Source organism: Amphiprion ocellaris, chromosome 15 (genome assembly GCF_022539595.1).
Source record: "Amphiprion ocellaris isolate individual 3 ecotype Okinawa chromosome 15, ASM2253959v1, whole genome shotgun sequence".
NCBI classification, from domain to species: Eukaryota; Metazoa; Chordata; class Actinopteri; family Pomacentridae; genus Amphiprion; species Amphiprion ocellaris.
Genome location: NC_072780.1, coordinates 19,436,480 through 19,453,915, shown reverse-complemented (window position 1 = coordinate 19,453,915; position 17,436 = coordinate 19,436,480). Strand labels below are relative to the sequence as shown.

Here is a 17,436-nt window from a genome sequence, read left to right as displayed (position 1 = left end):
CTTAGTTTTAAACTTAGATTTTTGCATGCATTAGACAAAGACATACTGCAGCATGTTAATTCATGAGCTGCAGAGGTGGTGCCATGCAATCTGTACCTTCAGCCTGAACCATGCTTCTCCTTGTTTTCAGTCACCGTGCTAAGCAGGATTACATTTTGTAATTCCTGTATAAGTCTGATTTTATTCCCATTATAATTTTAGGGAACATTGTGCTTCTTTGATTAAAATTCTTATTAGAGTCACTGGAAAATACCAGACAGAAAACATAAAGCCACGTAACGTTATCTATGTTAACGTGACAAACACAATCCATAGAGGAAAGTGGCTTGGTGGTCTGCAGCATTTTTTTGTCTTTACCAGGCCATTCAAGCCTTCAAGTTTCACCTTTAAAAATATTTGGATATAAAATGTGTTCTGAATTGTCTGCAGTGTACTGAACTGTGTCACTTACTCTGTTTGCTGCACAATAGGCATGGTGCCAAGGCGAACGTATGAACTTTGGCCTTCATCAACTCTGGTTCCCAGAATATCTTTCACATTAAAGTACTCCATCAGGTCGAACCCTGCAGCGACACAATAAAAAAGCAAAGTTGGATTCAAGACATTCCCACACACATAAATGAGCTCACCAGGCTCTCCAGTCGTGAGGCTGACTTATGGTTTTGTCAGATTTCTTGGGGTATACTGAGGTTTAACTGGGTCAGTCCCACCACACCCTGCAGCCACTGTGTTTGTGGCTTTTTGGAGAAAGGAATTAAAATCATTGTATTACTAAACAGATGGAAACTGGACCAATTTGTTGAGCTGGTGAAATATTTGTTAGATTTGCTGCCAAAGGAAAAAACTGGTTGCTGTTGCTGGTAAAGCCCTCGGTGTGAGTCTAGGAGTGTGTGCACGTGTGTGTACGTTGCCCTGCAGTGTGTGATTTGAAGTGGTGTAACCACAGACCATATTTAGGTGGTTTAGAAAGGACACTCCCTTGTACAACAAACAAGTGCTGTAGCTATGGCGATGCCAGCAGAATGAGAGCTTGTACAGCACTAATGCTGCCAGTTTGTCCAGCAGCTCTGACTGAAAGCTGGTGGTTATGTTGTGTGGACTGAGCTCTTCTGAAAGCAGACTGTGCCATTAGTGAGTCAACAGGATGAGGACAGCTTCAGCATATTCCTGCACAGCCTTAGTAATGCTTCAAAATCAGTGAAATGTAAGGTTTCCGGTGGGAATATTAGCACCAGCGCACTAATCTTTCAAACAGGAAACTGGAGCATTAAGGTGGTAATGTGAGAGTCTGGTAAAAGCTTAGTGGGTGTCATTAGAAATAGCCTGGAAACAGGTGGTTAGACACACAGGCTGCCCCTGTGCCATTAGCAACAGAGCAAAAAATAACATTAGAAAGCAAAAGCGGTCATAACAGACTGAATAACTGAGGGGATCTGCCCTCAGTCATCCACCACACTTACTGAGTCCGTCAGTGAAGTGTCTCAGATGCACTGTTAGGTATGACAGGTTATCTTATACACTCAGCAGGGTGGTGTGCTGGTTTCTACATCAGGGAAAGCTTTTTAGGGAACATTTCTAATACGCTTTCTGCATGCAATGCTGCTGCTGCTTTGATCTGTGACAGTTACCTGTACTAACCAGGAGATGGTGCTGCTTATTCTTCGGCTCAAAATACAGAATGATTCATCTGTCCTGAGTCTTTTCAGTTTTTATTTGTTTGGCCATAATGTGGGTTTTATTACTCACTGTATAAGCTTGATCTCAGTACTTTGAGCTGTAGTCAGCCTTACGCACACAGCTGCCAAGCTGTCAAGCTTGAAGATTAGTGCTAAACTGTAATTTGTGCCTTATCTTTCATTTTTATTTCATGCTACTTCATCCTGCGTGTTATCAGTATAGTTTTTATAGCATTACCATATGCTTTCAATGTGGCAAGATATTCAGCTAAGCAGAGTCATAGTATCAGTCAATAAATGTTGCTGTAGTTGCGCAGTCTATTGAAAACTACAGGACAGGCTCATACTTGCTAAAACACAGAATTTCAAACAGCATACAACTTATGCAACTTACTATAAAAAGGTTATTTAAATCTGCTGAGAGAAATGTGGTGTAAAAGCGCTTGACTAGCTCTTGAATCAAGACATTAGTTCAGGCAAGTTAGTGCGAAAATTCCCTAGTGGATAATAGAAAAAAACGCCTTTGCTAAAAATAAACCAGCTCAGCAAGTGAAAACATTGCTGCTGTAGTTCTGTCTGTGAATCAGTGGTGATGCTTTGCTGGACAGAAGTGATATTGTTGCTGGTTATCAGTTGCTCTAGGAAGCCGTGCAGCTGTGAGTCCTGCTGGCCTTGGTTCTCTCTGTCAGCACGCTTGCATCGTGCACATTCGCTCACCGCGCCGTTTCTGTGGCTCTTTGGGGGCCATCTGAGCACAGAGCTGTAATTTGGACTGGCAGCGGATAGTGTATAATCAACCTAAAAAGTTATTTTGGACGGCCAAGAACGACCAATGGGGTGATCTGCGGCGAAAACCAGATGAGTTCACTGGCTGGGAAAGGCGACTGCATACACAGAGCATTCTTTTGATCGGTGCAGATGGCAACATTTGCACAGTAGATAGTGAGCGCAGCGCTGCAAAGAAGCTCCGCGGCCTCTTGTGTGCTCAGTACCCCGAGGGGTTGGACGAGACAGCCCATGATAAATGCAAGTCTGACTCAAACCGCAGGTCTCTTGGCTGTCAAATCATAATCAGTGGCAAATAGTCTTGACATTTCTCTCAGAGAACTGCACTCTCTCGCTGCATCAGCGCAGAGAGCATTTGTTGTGTAATTATGTGGGAGCTGCTGGAGTAGTGACGATAAATACTGTTTGTCTAGTCCTTCTCTGTATGTAGAGAAAATCTCTATGTGCTTAGCCACAAACTGAAAAAAAGTGCTTCACTCAAGCAAGTTTGACAATGTAAAATTGGGCCACAGTTATAGACTTGCTGCAGTTTGGAAATACCCCGACATCTCTGTCATGTCAGGGAGCTTCAGACCTCTGACCGCTGTTCGATGACATTTTGCCCAAGTGGGGCCCACAGCAGGTTTTGACTCGTCTGATTATGACACAACTGTCTGTGCTACACTGGAGGTCGAGAAAACCAATAATCAACTTTTTACTTTGTCCTCACTGTGCCAGCATCTAAGATAAATGAAAAACACCTTTTGTGTGGACCCGCTTCGGCTTCCTCAGGTACTGCTGGTGGTTCCTGAACCTTACCATTAAAGTGTAGAGATCCATTTTCAAATTAGCAATCTAACATCGAGACAGAAACTAAGGATTTCAAATGATTATAGTGACTAATAGCTCCCAGAAAGCACCATTTCATTTGTGGTGCTGGGAGCTAAATGTAAAAGAATTACAAATCATTGCAGGGTACAGTTTATTTATGGTCTATTCCACAAAAACGTAGCCATTGGTTAGCAAAAAAATTCTCATATAATGTTCAAGTGCAGCAAGACTTTGCTCCAAGATTTTCAATCTGACGAAGAAAGACAAACAAAACACATCTCGGAGGATTTATTCTAATTTGAGTGCTTCCAGCCCATCCAGCAAGTTAGCTTAAGAAAACTTCAGTGGCTTTCAGTGATTTATCAAAAGTTTGTTCTAATTTCTGCTGCGGCTCAGAGGAAAAGCGAAACCACATAATTAGCACTTGGCCAGTGACGAGGATGTGATAATGTGTCTCGACAGTGTAAAGTGATGCTGTCATCTCTGATCATTACCACACGCTCCTCCACTCTGTACTGTCTCATCACTGCTGATAGGACGCTCTTCAACTTCAGCCAAAAAGCCGCTCTCACTCCTAAAAACAACTCCTGAGAATGCCAGTTTGGGTCATTAAATTTAAAGCTTTCTCTTTAATGGTGGAAAGTCACTTAGTAAATTTACTCATTGTTGCACCTCCATACAAATTTATCATCTATCATATGCTTCTTTAGGTAAATACTGTACTTTTTAGTCCACTGTGCCAGAAACATTAAATGGAAGAGACCAGCCGCTTAAGGAAACCTGAATAGAAATCTAAGGGAGAATTTGGTAATGGTAAAGATAGAAGTTGTATGGCACGTGTCCTGCCCTTCCTGCCAAAAAGCCAATCAACTGCTTTTTAACACTAAAAGCTTCAAGCCGGTCCCACTGTTGCACTGACACAAGCGTGATGCTGTAAAATTGTGTATGAGTGGAAGAAGTATAACCTAAACACTCTCAGTGAAGTTGACAACATTTTTTAAAGCTTTTTTTTTTTTTTTTTTTTTAAATCTGACTAGTGCACCCATTTAGGCAATTCTATTAGCTTGGAATGACTGTCCAGGGGTGTTACCAAAAGAGGCCCTGCTGAATTTTGAAACTTGCTCATAAGGAATATATACACTCACTGGCCACTTCATTAGGTACACTTTGCTGATGAGAGGTTGGGCCCCCTTTTGCCTCCAGAACTGCCTTAATTCTTGGTGGCATACTTTCAACAAGGCGTTAGAAACATTCCTCAGAGATTTTGGACCATATCGACATGAAAGCATCATGCAGTTGCTGCAGAATTGTCAGCTGCACATCCATGATGCCAATTTCCCGTACCACCACATCCCAAAGGTGCTCTGTTGGATTGAGATCTGGTGACTGTAGAGGCCACTGGAGTGCAACAAACTCATTTTCATGTTCAAGAAACCAGTTTGAGATGATTTGAGCTTTGTGACATGGTGCATTATCTTGCTGGAAGTAGCCTTCAGAAGATGGTCCACTGTGGTCATAAAGGAATGGACATGGTCAGCAACAATACTCAGGTGCTATGAATGTCGCAGTTGAAACTGAGACTCATCAGACCAGGCAACATTTTTTCCAACCTTCTATTGTCCAATTTTTGGAAGCCTGTGTGAATTGTAGCCTCAATTTCCTGTACTTAACTGGCAAGAGTGGCACCTGGTGTGGTTTTCTGCTGCTGTAGCCCATCTTCTTCAAGATTGGATGTGTTGTGCATTCAGAGATGGTATTTACATTCCTTGGTTGTAACGAGTGGTTATTTGAGTTACTGTTGCCTTTCTATCCTCTCCAACCATTCTGCCCATTTTCCTCTGACCTCTCACATCAACAAGGACCATTTTGGTCCACACAACTGCTGCTCACTGGATATTTTCTCTTTTTTGGACCATCCTCTGTAAACCCTAGAGATGGTTGTGTGTAAAAATCCCAGTAGATCAGCAGTTTCTGAAATACTCAGACGAGCCCGTCTGGCACCAACAACCATGCCATGTTCAAAGTCACTTAAATCCCCTTTCCTCCCCATTCTGATGCTTGGTTTGAACTTCAACAAGTTGTCTTGACCATGTCTACATGCCTAAATGCATTGAGTTGTGGCCATGTGATTGACTGATAAGCTATTTGTGTTAACAAGCAATTCAACAGGTGTACCTAACAAAGTGGCCAGTGAGTGTATATAAAGAAAGTATGATGGGTACAGCACATTGTTACAGATAGAAACCTTCAATAATATGATATAATACAAATTGAAAGGGCCATTGTATGGAAAAATATATCTCATAATTGTGAGATAATGCAAGAAAGAACACAAATGGAATGGGAAGTGGAATAACATTTTCCAGCAGATTAAGTGACATGTAATGAAATGGAACTCTTCTAAAATCATTGTATTTTATTCTCCACAATGTCAAACAAATAGAGGCTAAAAAAACAGGGCTACAATCTGCAGTGAAATTCCTAGTATCTACAGCAACATCATACTGCCTTTTTCTTGTAAAAGTGTTCATCTGTTCACACAGACTTTGAAAGGAACTTTTGTCAAAATATTTGGTTGAAAAAAAACCCACATATTGATATTCAAGTTCATGTTCATGACCTTAAATCAGATGGCACCGCTGCCCCTGTCCAGTAACTGATAACTGATCTTAACCTTTCTGTCTAATCACAGGATCTTGATCTTATAATTCTGAAATCTTTTCCTGTAATACTGAGAGCTTATCTTGCAATTATGAGACAGTAAGTCACAATTAACATATAAGGTCTCTAAATGTTTTTCTAATGTGAATGTAATGCATTTTACACTTACGTAAAAACACTGCAGGTGAAAAAGGGTAACACTTTAAACCGTTAGATATCAACATGATGCTTCCCCAGTGGGGCTGCACAGTGGTATAGTGGTTAGCACTTTCGCCTTGCAGCGAGAAGATCCATGGTTCGTGTCCCGGCTTTCCTGGGATCTTTCTGCATGGAGTTTGCATGTTCTCCCTGTGCATGCGTGGGTTTTCTCCGGTTACTCCAAAAATATGCTGAGGTTAATTGATTATTCTAAATTGCTCGTAGGTGTGAATGTGAGAGTGATTGTTTGTATGTAGCCCTGCGACAGACTGGTGACCTGTCTAGGGTGTCCCCTGCCTTCGCCCGAGTCAGCTGGGATAGACTCCAGCCGCCCCCCCGCGACCCTAGTGAGGATTAAGCGGTGTATAGATCATGGATGGATGGATGGGGCTTCCCCAGTGTGATACTTACATTAGGACAATGATAATTTATTGTACAAGTTTCCTGAAATTCTATGCTTAAACATGCAAATGAGCTATACTCATAAATGCCCTAGTTTGCATTCGTGTTTTGAACAGAAACCTGAATATTAGATAATGACATTTTTTCTTTGTTTATTTTACTGAATGTTAGAGCCAAAGGTTTTTGCAGAGGTGATTCTGAATCTCTCTTTTTATCATTCCATAAATCAGACATGACTGTCAAAAAAGGGAAAAACAAACAAAATTTCACCATGTGCTTAGAAACAGTTTTACATAAATCAGGCGGCAAATGATATTTGAACAAACTCTGCTGTAAAACAAAATCTTCAGAATATAGATGAGAATAAAACTGGAAAGTTTGGTGTGTGAAAGTGCTGCCGAAGTGAAGATCTCTGACTCTGATTTTTTTTTTTACTGGAAACTATTATTTATGGGTAAAATATAAGTAGATATCACCATGAAACTTCCCCCAGTTGATTATTTATATGAACCCTTCTGTTATATTGTAGGTCAAATAGACCCATTTTAAAGTGAAAAAAAAATCTTTTAAAAAAATTGTTAAAAGTGCTTTTTCAGTATGAAACATCTTCTGTTTGACAGTAATGAACATTTAAAATAAAAATGTTTCATTTCACATATTTGCAAACCCACCCTGAACAGAAGAGGTGTCTCATTTTAAGTTATCAACATCACTCCATGAAAAAAAAAAAAACTCAAAATGTAAAAAAAAAAAAAAAAAAAAAAAAAATCAATGTCATGTAAAACTATTTTATTTGCGGGTCTATCCAATATACATTAAAAAAAAAAAGTTTTAACATGCTTTTTTTTTTGAAAAACGAGTGAATTATCCTCATTGACCCATGATCTGTGAGAGCTAAATGACATCACAGCACTAAATATTGATAAAAAAAAATATTTTAAAAAATGGTCATAATTAAACATGACCCAGCAAAATAATTGCTGTTCCTGGGAAATGAACTTAATAGGAGGGTTAAAGAGTTTTCTAAAATTGTATGTTTAAACATGCAAATGAGGTTTTATCTCAATAAATGTGTGCTAATAAATGTCCATTAGGCAAAGGGTGGTAAGATATATACTTACCTGTGTACTGCGGGTGTTTTCTTTTCACTGGTCTAAAAAAGACATCGTGTGGAAGCAAAATAATCCAAAATCTCAAAGTTGACCAGTGAATGAAAAAACTGTGGTCACTTCAAGTAACAGATGTAATTCTTAGACCACTGACTGCCTTCAAGAACACTATAAACACAGCAGATCACACCCGTGTGGCTCATTTTTAGAATAAAGTATCATTACTAGACATAAAGCAACAATCTAAAAGGAGATGGCTGCTTTTCATTTAAGAGTTGTCGGCTATCCTTTTTTTATTGTACTTAGCGGTTAACACAGTAACCTCATAGCATAAAGGTCTTGCATTTGAGTTCAATGCAAGCTGGGGTCTATGGAGGACTAAAAGTGCCAAAATTAAATAAATAAATACATCATTAAATAATTAATTAAATATGTCATTAATTAATTAAAATTGGAATTAAATATTTCATTAATTAATTAAAATTGGAATTAAATATGTCATTAATTAATTAAAATTGGAATTAAATACTTAAATGTGTTATTAAATAAATATATCATTAAATAATTAAATATGTCATTAATTAGTTAAAATTGGAATTAAATATGTCATTAATTAATTAAAATTGGAATTAAATACATAAATGTGTTATTAAATATGTCATTAATTTATTAAAATAACAATTATTTTAAGTAAAAAACATATTTCATTATTTCACGATTTAATTAATTATTTCATGGTCCTTGTGTTGCAGTGGATCATGAATTAATTTTATCTGTCAACCTCGCCCGTCAAAGTCGGTGGGCGGATCCTAACACCTGATTGGTTACCCTGCACATCAAGTCAAGGCAAATCGATTCCAGATAATGGATTGACGCAGAGCTTGTGAACACATTCCGATACACTGGGTGGCGCTATTCACCTCTACGTTGGTTTGGATACTCAATAAAACAAAACTTTATTAGCAACCGCTAAAGACTCGGTCCTCTTTCCCAAATGTTGATACATGCGGTGCAAGACAAATTTTCCTTTAGCATTTCCTTTAGCATCTACTCGGCGCGCCACGGCTCGTCTCGGTTTAGTTGTTTTTCCATTACATTGAGAACCACCTCATCGTGGGTGGAGTCGTCATAGCACGGCGGTCCGAAAGTCCCTTACCGTCATTTCTGTGCGACACAAACGCAATGCAACAATGTACATGGAGACGATAGTACACCTGCTGCTCGGTCTGTGGCTTTCTGTCAGATTCAGAGTAATAGAAGAGTCGGAGAAAGCTGAGAGCGACGAGTCGAAACACTGAGGAGACACACAGGAGAGTTTGGGAGGCGATAAAGCAGTATCAAGCCGAAGACAAGAGGATATGAACGAGACGACATATGAGGGTAAGCTAATGCTAGTTCGCTAGCTATCGTGTATCAGTCCTGTGAACGATCCTGTAATGGCTGCAGTTTGTCGCTATTAGGTATTAAAATATGTATGCTGTGTATGTGTTTCAGATGCTCTCTGATGAGACTTCATGGGATTTACCTGAAGCAGCAGCACATGAGCCTGCAGTGGCACAAGGTGTAGAGGAGGAGGACAGAGATGTACAGGATGCACTGATGCACTACGTGTCATGCAAAGTTATTCTTCTTGTTATACTTCTGTTTTTCGGTCCCCGGACCGCTATTGTTTTCTTTAATGCAATTCTGACAATAAACTTTTGTAGATGTGTCTATACTATTGTTTGTTTGTGAAGGTTAGCAAGATTAAATAAAAAATTAAACGCCAAAACATTAAAACAGCTGTTTTAAGAAAATTCCAGTTTGATAAATCAGTATTGCTTTGGTGTAATTCAGTCACCAGAATTATGAACCATAAAGGAGTTTGTGTTAAAACATGTTAAATCCCATTAAACACAAATACATTATTAGGGAATATAGAATTGTTTGGTTCAGACTGTTGACTCTTTTTCTACCAGTGTCTTAACAGACAAAATGAGAAGTTATGATGCAATCACATAAGTCACAAAATAGTTTATTAGTCATCAGCAAAATCAAAACTATTTACAATGTGCAAAGTACAAACTGTGGTGGGCCTCTCCTACAGTGGAGGACTAAAAGTAAAACTATATACAACTACAGGTGCTGGTCATATAATTAGAATATCATGAAAAAAGTTGTTCATTATTTCAGTAATTCCATTCAAAAAGTGAAACTTGTATATTATACTCATTCATTACACAGACTGATATATTTCAAATGTTTATTTCTCTTAACTTTGATGATTATACCTGAATACTAACAAAAATCTCAAATTTGGTATCTCTGAAAATTAGAATATTGTAGAAAGGTTCAATATTGAAGACACCTCTAATCAGCTAATTAACTCAAAACACCTGCAAAGGCCTTTATATGGTCTCTCAGCCTAGTTCTGTAGGCTACACAATCATGGGGAAGACTGCTGACCTGACAGTTGTCCAAAAGACAAGCTTTTTCATGATATTCTAATTATATGACCAGCACTTGTAAATCTCAAGTCTATGGGAGGTGGACTCGCTCACACTCGCCGGCTGCCCACTGCCTACCCAGCTACCCCAGCACACCCAGGAATGACTGGTTGAAGGCAGTATTCTGGGCCATCTCCTCCCGCTGCAAGGCCGCTTCATTCTCTCTTGCCTCGCTGAGGAGCAACCAGATGTTCTCATCATGCTGGGCATGACTCCACTCCTCCTCAGCCTGCATCTCCACAAGTACGCTAGGAAGGTCCAGTTTTCTGTGGCCCCCTTTCCTCTTGCCTAGACCAAAGACAGAAAAGTGATCAGAGTCAGCTTTAATGGCCAAGTAAGTACACAATATACACGGAATTTGGTTTCGGCTGTTGGTGTCATCCTAGGAATATGGAAGAGAATAATAAAAAATAAACTATAGAAAGAGGAACAGGGAGGAAAAAGAAATAGTAGTAAAATAGAACACAATATAAACAGAAATGTACAGCTAGACTGGAATGTATGAACACATTAGCAAAATGGTAATTGCTATAAACACAGTAGTGGTGATTTTTGTGTACAGGGCTCTGTAGTCCAAATGTCCAGGGTGAGTGGGGTCTCTGATGATGTTTTCTGCAGTCCGTACTATGGGCTGTAGTCTGTTTCTGTCCTGCTGTGTGGTTGATCCAGAGGTGCACAGGACAGATCGGATGACTGCAGTGTAGAACTGGATCAACAGCTCATGTGGCAGGCCATGTCTCCTCAGCTGTTGTAGGAAATACATCCTCTGCTGAGCCTTTTTCAGGAGGTCCTGAGAGATTGTAGTCCCCAGGAGCTGGAAGGACTCCACAGCTATGATGTGATGTGTTTAGCCACCCGTCCATCCATTTTCAATCATGATCATGTCTTTGATACTTTAATAAACTTCTGGCACTCTTCGCTTTAACCAAAGCACAAGCAGTAACTCCTCCACCACAAACAAAAACGACGTGGTGTGAACTTCATTTCATCCTGTGCACATTTTGGAGTTGCTAAGAAGAGCTGTGTTTTCTCATTTTTATGTATATTTTCATTCAGTTTCACAGCTACCTAGTGACTATAAGAAGAATGGTTGCAATACTACACTGCACCAGAACGTAAATTAATTAGAGTGACTTACTTGTTAAGTCAATGGAAAATAAATGCAGCTGCATGTGTTCTGTTTATGTGTCACTGCAGCTACATGTAGCTTTCATCAGGCGTTCCTGAGCTGGCTGCTGCACAGTTTGCATTTACACCTGCCTCAATTCTTGGTCGTTGGTCTCACTGTTCTGATCATGCTTGCAGGCATTTACACCTGTAGTAATAATAATAATGCGAAAATCAACCATGCTCTCTGTTTACCGTGTCTTACCGGTGATAAGACGGTGCTGTTGACAGGGTCGGTGTCGAAGCTGGTGCTGGAGAGGAGCTGCTGCTGGTGGTAGAGAGGAGACAGGGCAGCCGGGGGCTCCGCGACGGAGGTGGAGTAGGCTTCGCATGTGGAAAGGGATTCTTGAACAGAAATAAACACTCACTCTAAGTACAAGAAAAACACGGCATGCTGACTGAAGTATTAGCTTCTGAGAGCTAAACGTTAGAAACAGCAGCACGAAATACAAGCAGAGCATGGAGTTAGCGCCGATGGCTAACTAGTTATCTTATTGTCTGCTACAGGAGACAACGACGTTACTTTCTAAAAATACTTGTTTGCTTAAAAGAAGGTTGCCACCAATGGAATAAATGATGTATAAGTTTCTTGAAGTCACAAAACACTCACCGTTCTCGAACGTCTCCAACAATGCAGCGGCTGAGTCTCCCTCCTGTTGCTCGCCGGTGCGGTGCCAGTAAATAGCTTCCATGAAACCTCTTCCAACACCTCCTGGTTGACCCACGCCGGCCGTTGTGGTCCTGGGTGGACCGATAGTCACTTTTGAGCTTTTTCAGCTTCTCCCTACACTGCTTCTGTCCTCTTTATATACAGTCTACTGTATATGTGAGCGGCCATCCGCTCAGAGACCTCCTGATAAACTTTCTCCGTCCAGCTCTCTCTGTATTCTTTGGTCCACCACCAAAGACAAAGTCTCGACCTCTTCATTCACCCACGGTACAGGTCTGGCTGTCACATTAAAATTATGAAGAACAGAGAGTTTCGTGAAGAGCAATGCACACCGTCGCTGTTTACAGTCATTTTTTAATGCAGGATTTTGTTTTCGTGCTGAAGTTGCTCTGTGTCGTCACTCCCTGTCCAATCAGTGGCCTGCACTATGTAAACGCCACATTATCGGCTCATCTCAGCTCGCTGGGAACCTCAGCCGAGAAGGTGCTGAAAATTAGTCCGTATGGAAACGCTCGCTAACAAAGATGAGACGAGCCGTACCGTGCCGAGTAGATGCTTGTGGAATCGCGGCTAAACAAAGACGAGCGGAGCCGTGCCGCGCCGAGTAGGTCCTAAAGGAAAAGCGCTCGACACTCCGAGCATCGCTGCAATTTGACAGGCTGGTAATCCACAAAGAACGTGATGTTCCAGAACTTCCCTCGGTATGCCAAACGCCCTGGTCCCTGTGTGTGCTCCTGTTGCACCCTGGTACCAGAAAACCGGCGGAGTACTTCCTCTAAATTTGCAGTCACTCTACGGTCAACATCTTGGTCGGAAAGTGCGGAAATGACTTCAACAACTTCAATAAATTCCTCTGCTTTACACGCTACATGCTCGCGGTCAGCAGGTCCTGCTTCCACATACTCTGCAAGGTCTAAAAGATCTCTCACCAACTCTCTAGAAAGTTCACAGCGACTCTCCCTCTACACAGCCACCATGTTTAGAAAGACTTCTACTTCCGGTTTCAAGGCAGACAAAAGCAGTGGATTAGACTAGATTCACGTTAGTCCCGCCCACGGACTTTGACGGGCGAGGTTGACAGATAAAATTAATTCATGATCCACTGCAACACAAGGACCATGAAATAATTAATTAAATCGTGAAATAATGAAATATGTTTTTTACTTAAAATAATTGTTATTTTAATAAATTAATGACATATTTAATAACACATTTATGTATTTAATTCCAATTTTAATTAATTAATGACATATTTAATTCCAATTTTAACTAATTAATGACATATTTAATTATTTAATGATATATTTATTTAATAACACATTTAAGTATTTAATTCCAATTTTAATTAATTAATGACATATTTAATTCCAATTTTAATTAATTAATGAAATATTTAATTCCAATTTTAATTAATTAATGACATATTTAATTAATTATTTAATGATGTATTTATTTATTTAATTTTGGCACTTTTAGTCCTCCATAGGGGTCTTCCTATGTGGAGTTTGCATGTTATGTCTGTGTGGGTTTCCTCCAGCTTCTCTGGTTTCCTGCCGCAACCAAGACATGCAAGTTAGCTGAACTGGAGACACTAAATTGCCCGTAGAAAAGCTGCGTTTGTTTGCGCACGTGTGTTAGCTGTCATTGATTGGCAACCTGTTCAGTGTGCTCCCTGACTCTTACACCATGTGTGCGCCATCACAATGCTGAACATAAAAGACTGTACAAAATAGATAGATGAAGCTTTTGAAATGTTCCAAAATCGGATCAATTAATTCTCTAGTTTACATGGCCTTTGATGGTGTTTTTTAAATTTTTATATAGGCTCTTTGGATCATTTTGCATTAAACCAAAAAGACAGCTAATAGGCAAATACTGACACAGATGAATCTATTCACAGAATTGTGCACTCAGGAACCTGTATCAGCTGACCTAATTATCAGATGCCACTGTGTCAGCTGAGTGTGGTCAGAGTCAACATTTGTAAAACACAGCTTTCAGTGCTCTGACATCTCTTTTCCCCTTGAACTTGGACATAGCAGGAGTCCAAACTCATGTCTGTGCATCTGTTTTCTCTCTTAGTGTGATGGATGTGGGTGGGAGACAGACAGGAACTCAGATCCCCCAAAAGACGCTCTTATAACATCCGACTTCTCTGGATAAATGCTATTCAAGACTTCTGAGAAAAGCCTTTAACATAGTAGCTTGGAATGTATAAAATAAAACCATCAAATGAGTAAGGACTAGCAGTGTGTTTGCACATTCTACACCTTTAAAGGCACAGTGGACATTTTGGAAGATGGTCTCATTTAATTTTTTGCTGAGTTACATGACAAGACTGCTCTGCACTGTTGTTCAGTAGCCTAAACATGACTCTTTCAGCAGAAACTGATTAGCTTAGCTTAGCTTAGCTTGGTGTAAAGAATGGTAATGGGGTAAACAGCTATGGGTCACTGGTAGGATGGTTTTGACATGTTCAGACAGAGGCAGGTTACCTGTTTTCACTTATTTGCAGTATTTATGCTAAGCTAGGTTAACCAGCTGATGCCAGTAGCTTTACATTACTGCAGCTAGCAGTATTTTCTGCAAAGCCAATTGGCTGCAGGCAGGAGCTTTGTATAACTATGGCTAGCATTCTTTATGCTGAAGAAAGCTAACTGGCTGTAGGTAGTAGCTTCATTTTACCATAGCTAGCAGTCTTTATGCAAAGCAAGGCTAGCCGTTTGTGGGTAGTATCCTTGCAATACTGCAGCTAGAAGTCTTTATGCTAAGCTATGTCAATCAATTGCTGGCAGTAGCTTTGTGTTGCTATGATTAGCAGTCTTCATACTAAGTCAGGCTAATCAGCTACAGCCAATAGCTTCATATCAGAGTTGCTCAAGACATCTAGAGTAGCTCTCAGCAAGAAGGCAACCCGGTATATTCCTGCAATGCCAAGCATCTCCTCCTGCTGTAAATTTTTTATACTTTGCATTTTGCTGTTGGGGATTGCACAAAACTGCAAATTTGAAAAACCCTACTGATTGATTTTCATGTTTTATAGGGCTTGGTGGAATCTAACAGCTGCCTAGAACAAAATACATACATTAACATACTAAAAACACAATCTTGTTATGCAAAAATGCTCGATGTGAAGTCAAAATATTTTGTTTTTGCAAGCCTGTCTGTCACAAGACAGATAATGAATGTGCCAGAGAAGTAGCACCTTCCAAGTCATATATAAAACCAATTCTCTTTCCAATCAGATAGAAATAGAGAAGAAAATTGTGAGTGAAAGCTTCATATCTTTGCATATAAGAAAGTATATTTTTGTGTTTGAGTAAAAAAAAGCTACACGTGGGAGTGTAGGAAATGTTCCGAAAAATACAGAACTGACTTTGTGGTTGACAAGTGTTGCCAGGGCTCCATGTTGCCGTTCAGAAAGCAGCAGTTTGCACATACCTGGAACCTCTTCAAGACCATAACTGGTGCTGTTGGGCTTAAAGCGATCAGGTTGGATCTTCATGTTTGGACACAGGACATCTGAGGAGAAAGGACAGTGGCTCAGTTAGACGCGCTGCAAGACAAAATATGATGCTCTTATGGGAGCGCAAAGGAGACAAATGTTCAACCACTTTCATGGTAACCTTATATTTTTATTTAGAAAGTGGTTATTTTATTAAAAGAAGAAGTCAGTCGTGTGCTTTATGAGGAATCAGGTGACAAAGCTGTGAAGAGTTGGATTGTTTTAGGAAGCTGTGTGACTGATATGTGATCTGTAGAGCAGCAGCACAGACAGACTCTACTGTCTGATGTCTGAGAGAGTGAAGTGTGACGATGGGTGAGTGACGGGTGAGGTGGGATCTGCTAGCAAGACCCGAGAAGCAGCAACAGTTTTGTATTTCCACACACACATATTTTAGTGATGGTGACGACAGTGAGAAAGGCAACACCTTCGCCCTCAGTTTTTATTGGCAGGGGAGGTATTTTCTATTTGTGTCAAGATGTCAGCTGCCCTATGAAAGAATGTAGAGGGGGACACTGTTTAGTTTAATAGATGTAAATGTTGGTTTAATTTGAGTGACATTTTGAAAGGGTTAGTTCACTCAAATTCCAAAAATACATATATCTCTTGAAGGCAGGGAATTTTGTTTGGGTTTCTGACAGCATATGAAATAGGGAAAATGCTACCTGAAAACTGTTTGTAGAGATATTTTTTTGAGAAACGAGGACAGTGTTTCTGAAAGAGTTCTTATTCTGGGGACATGTCAGTCTCTTGGGTGATCAGTAGGTCCAGATAATTTCCTCCAGGCTGAAATATCTCAACTATTGCAGACGTCCACAATGCCCAGGGGGGATAATCACAGTGACTCTACGACCTAACTCTTCCTCAAGCGCCACCACTGCATGTTTTTCAGTGAACTGCCTCGACAACTATTAGATGGATTGCCATGAAATCTTGTACAGACATTTATGTTCACTGCAGGATGAACTGTAACAACTTGGGTCTTTGCACTTTCCATCAAGCACCAGCAAAACTGCAAAACTAATGACTTTCCCATCAGTCTCAGATGGATTTTAAGTTTAGTGTCAATTAGCAAGTATTAGCTCAGTAGCTAATAAATATTCTACCAGCTACAAACTAGCTTGTTACATTGCTACTGTGAACATTATTGCATGCTGACATTTATATTTAGATAGAGACGCAGTCGTAGAGAGGTTTGCGTGTATGTATATATATATATATATATATATATATATATATATATATATATATATATATATATATATATATATATATATATATACCCAGGCAATTTCATGTTTTTCATGAAAACTCACACTTTTATTCATGTGCTAACATAATTGCACAAGGGTTTTCTGATCATCAATTAGCCTTTCAACACCTTTAGCTAACACAATGTACCATTAGAACACGGGAGTGATGGTTGCTGGAAATGTTCCTCTGTAAACCTATGTAGATATCTCATTAAAAATCAGCAATTTCCAGCTAGAATAGTCATTTACCACATTTACAATGTCGAGACTGGATTTCTGATTAATTTAATGTTCATTGAAAAAAAAAATGCTTTTCTGTCAAAAATAAGGACATTTGTAAGTGAGCCCAAACTTCTTAATGGTAGTGCACATTACAGCTATTACATATTATATAGCTATATATGAAACTGTATTTACTTATTTTCAGGTGTTAGATATGGTCACCGTGTGTCAAATGAATATCCATCCATCCATTATCTATACACCGCTTAATCCTCACTAGGGTCGCGGGGGGGGGGCTGGAGCCTATCCCAGCTGACTCGGGCGAAGGCAGGGGACACCCTGGACAGGTCACCAGTCTGTCGCAGGGCCACATACAAAGACAAACAAGCACTCACACATTCACACCTACGGGCAATTTAGAATGATCAATTAACCTCAGCATATTTTTGGACTGTGGGAGGAAGCCGGAGTACCCGGAGAGAACCCACGCA

At 39.9% G+C, this 17,436-nt stretch overlaps 1 protein-coding gene and 1 long non-coding RNA gene across 4 annotated transcripts in view; one reads left to right on the top strand and one right to left on the bottom strand.

Moving 5' to 3' along the window:
* Positions 1-17,436, bottom strand: part of col22a1 (collagen, type XXII, alpha 1) — a 79,050-nt gene that overhangs the window by 54,659 nt on the left and 6,955 nt on the right. For all 3 annotated transcript variants that reach the window (XM_023265602.3, XM_035946099.2, XM_035946100.2), the window contains exons 4-5: positions 15,407-15,487; positions 452-563 (exon numbers count right to left, since the gene is read on the bottom strand). In XM_023265602.3, coding sequence (XP_023121370.2) covers positions 452-563; positions 15,407-15,487 — 193 coding nt within the window. The remainder of the gene's footprint in view (positions 1-451; positions 564-15,406; positions 15,488-17,436) is intronic.
* Positions 8,081-9,357, top strand: LOC129350736 (uncharacterized). The gene is made up of 2 exons (XR_008604228.1): positions 8,081-9,022; positions 9,137-9,357. It is a non-coding gene; the product is annotated as an uncharacterized LOC129350736 (long non-coding RNA).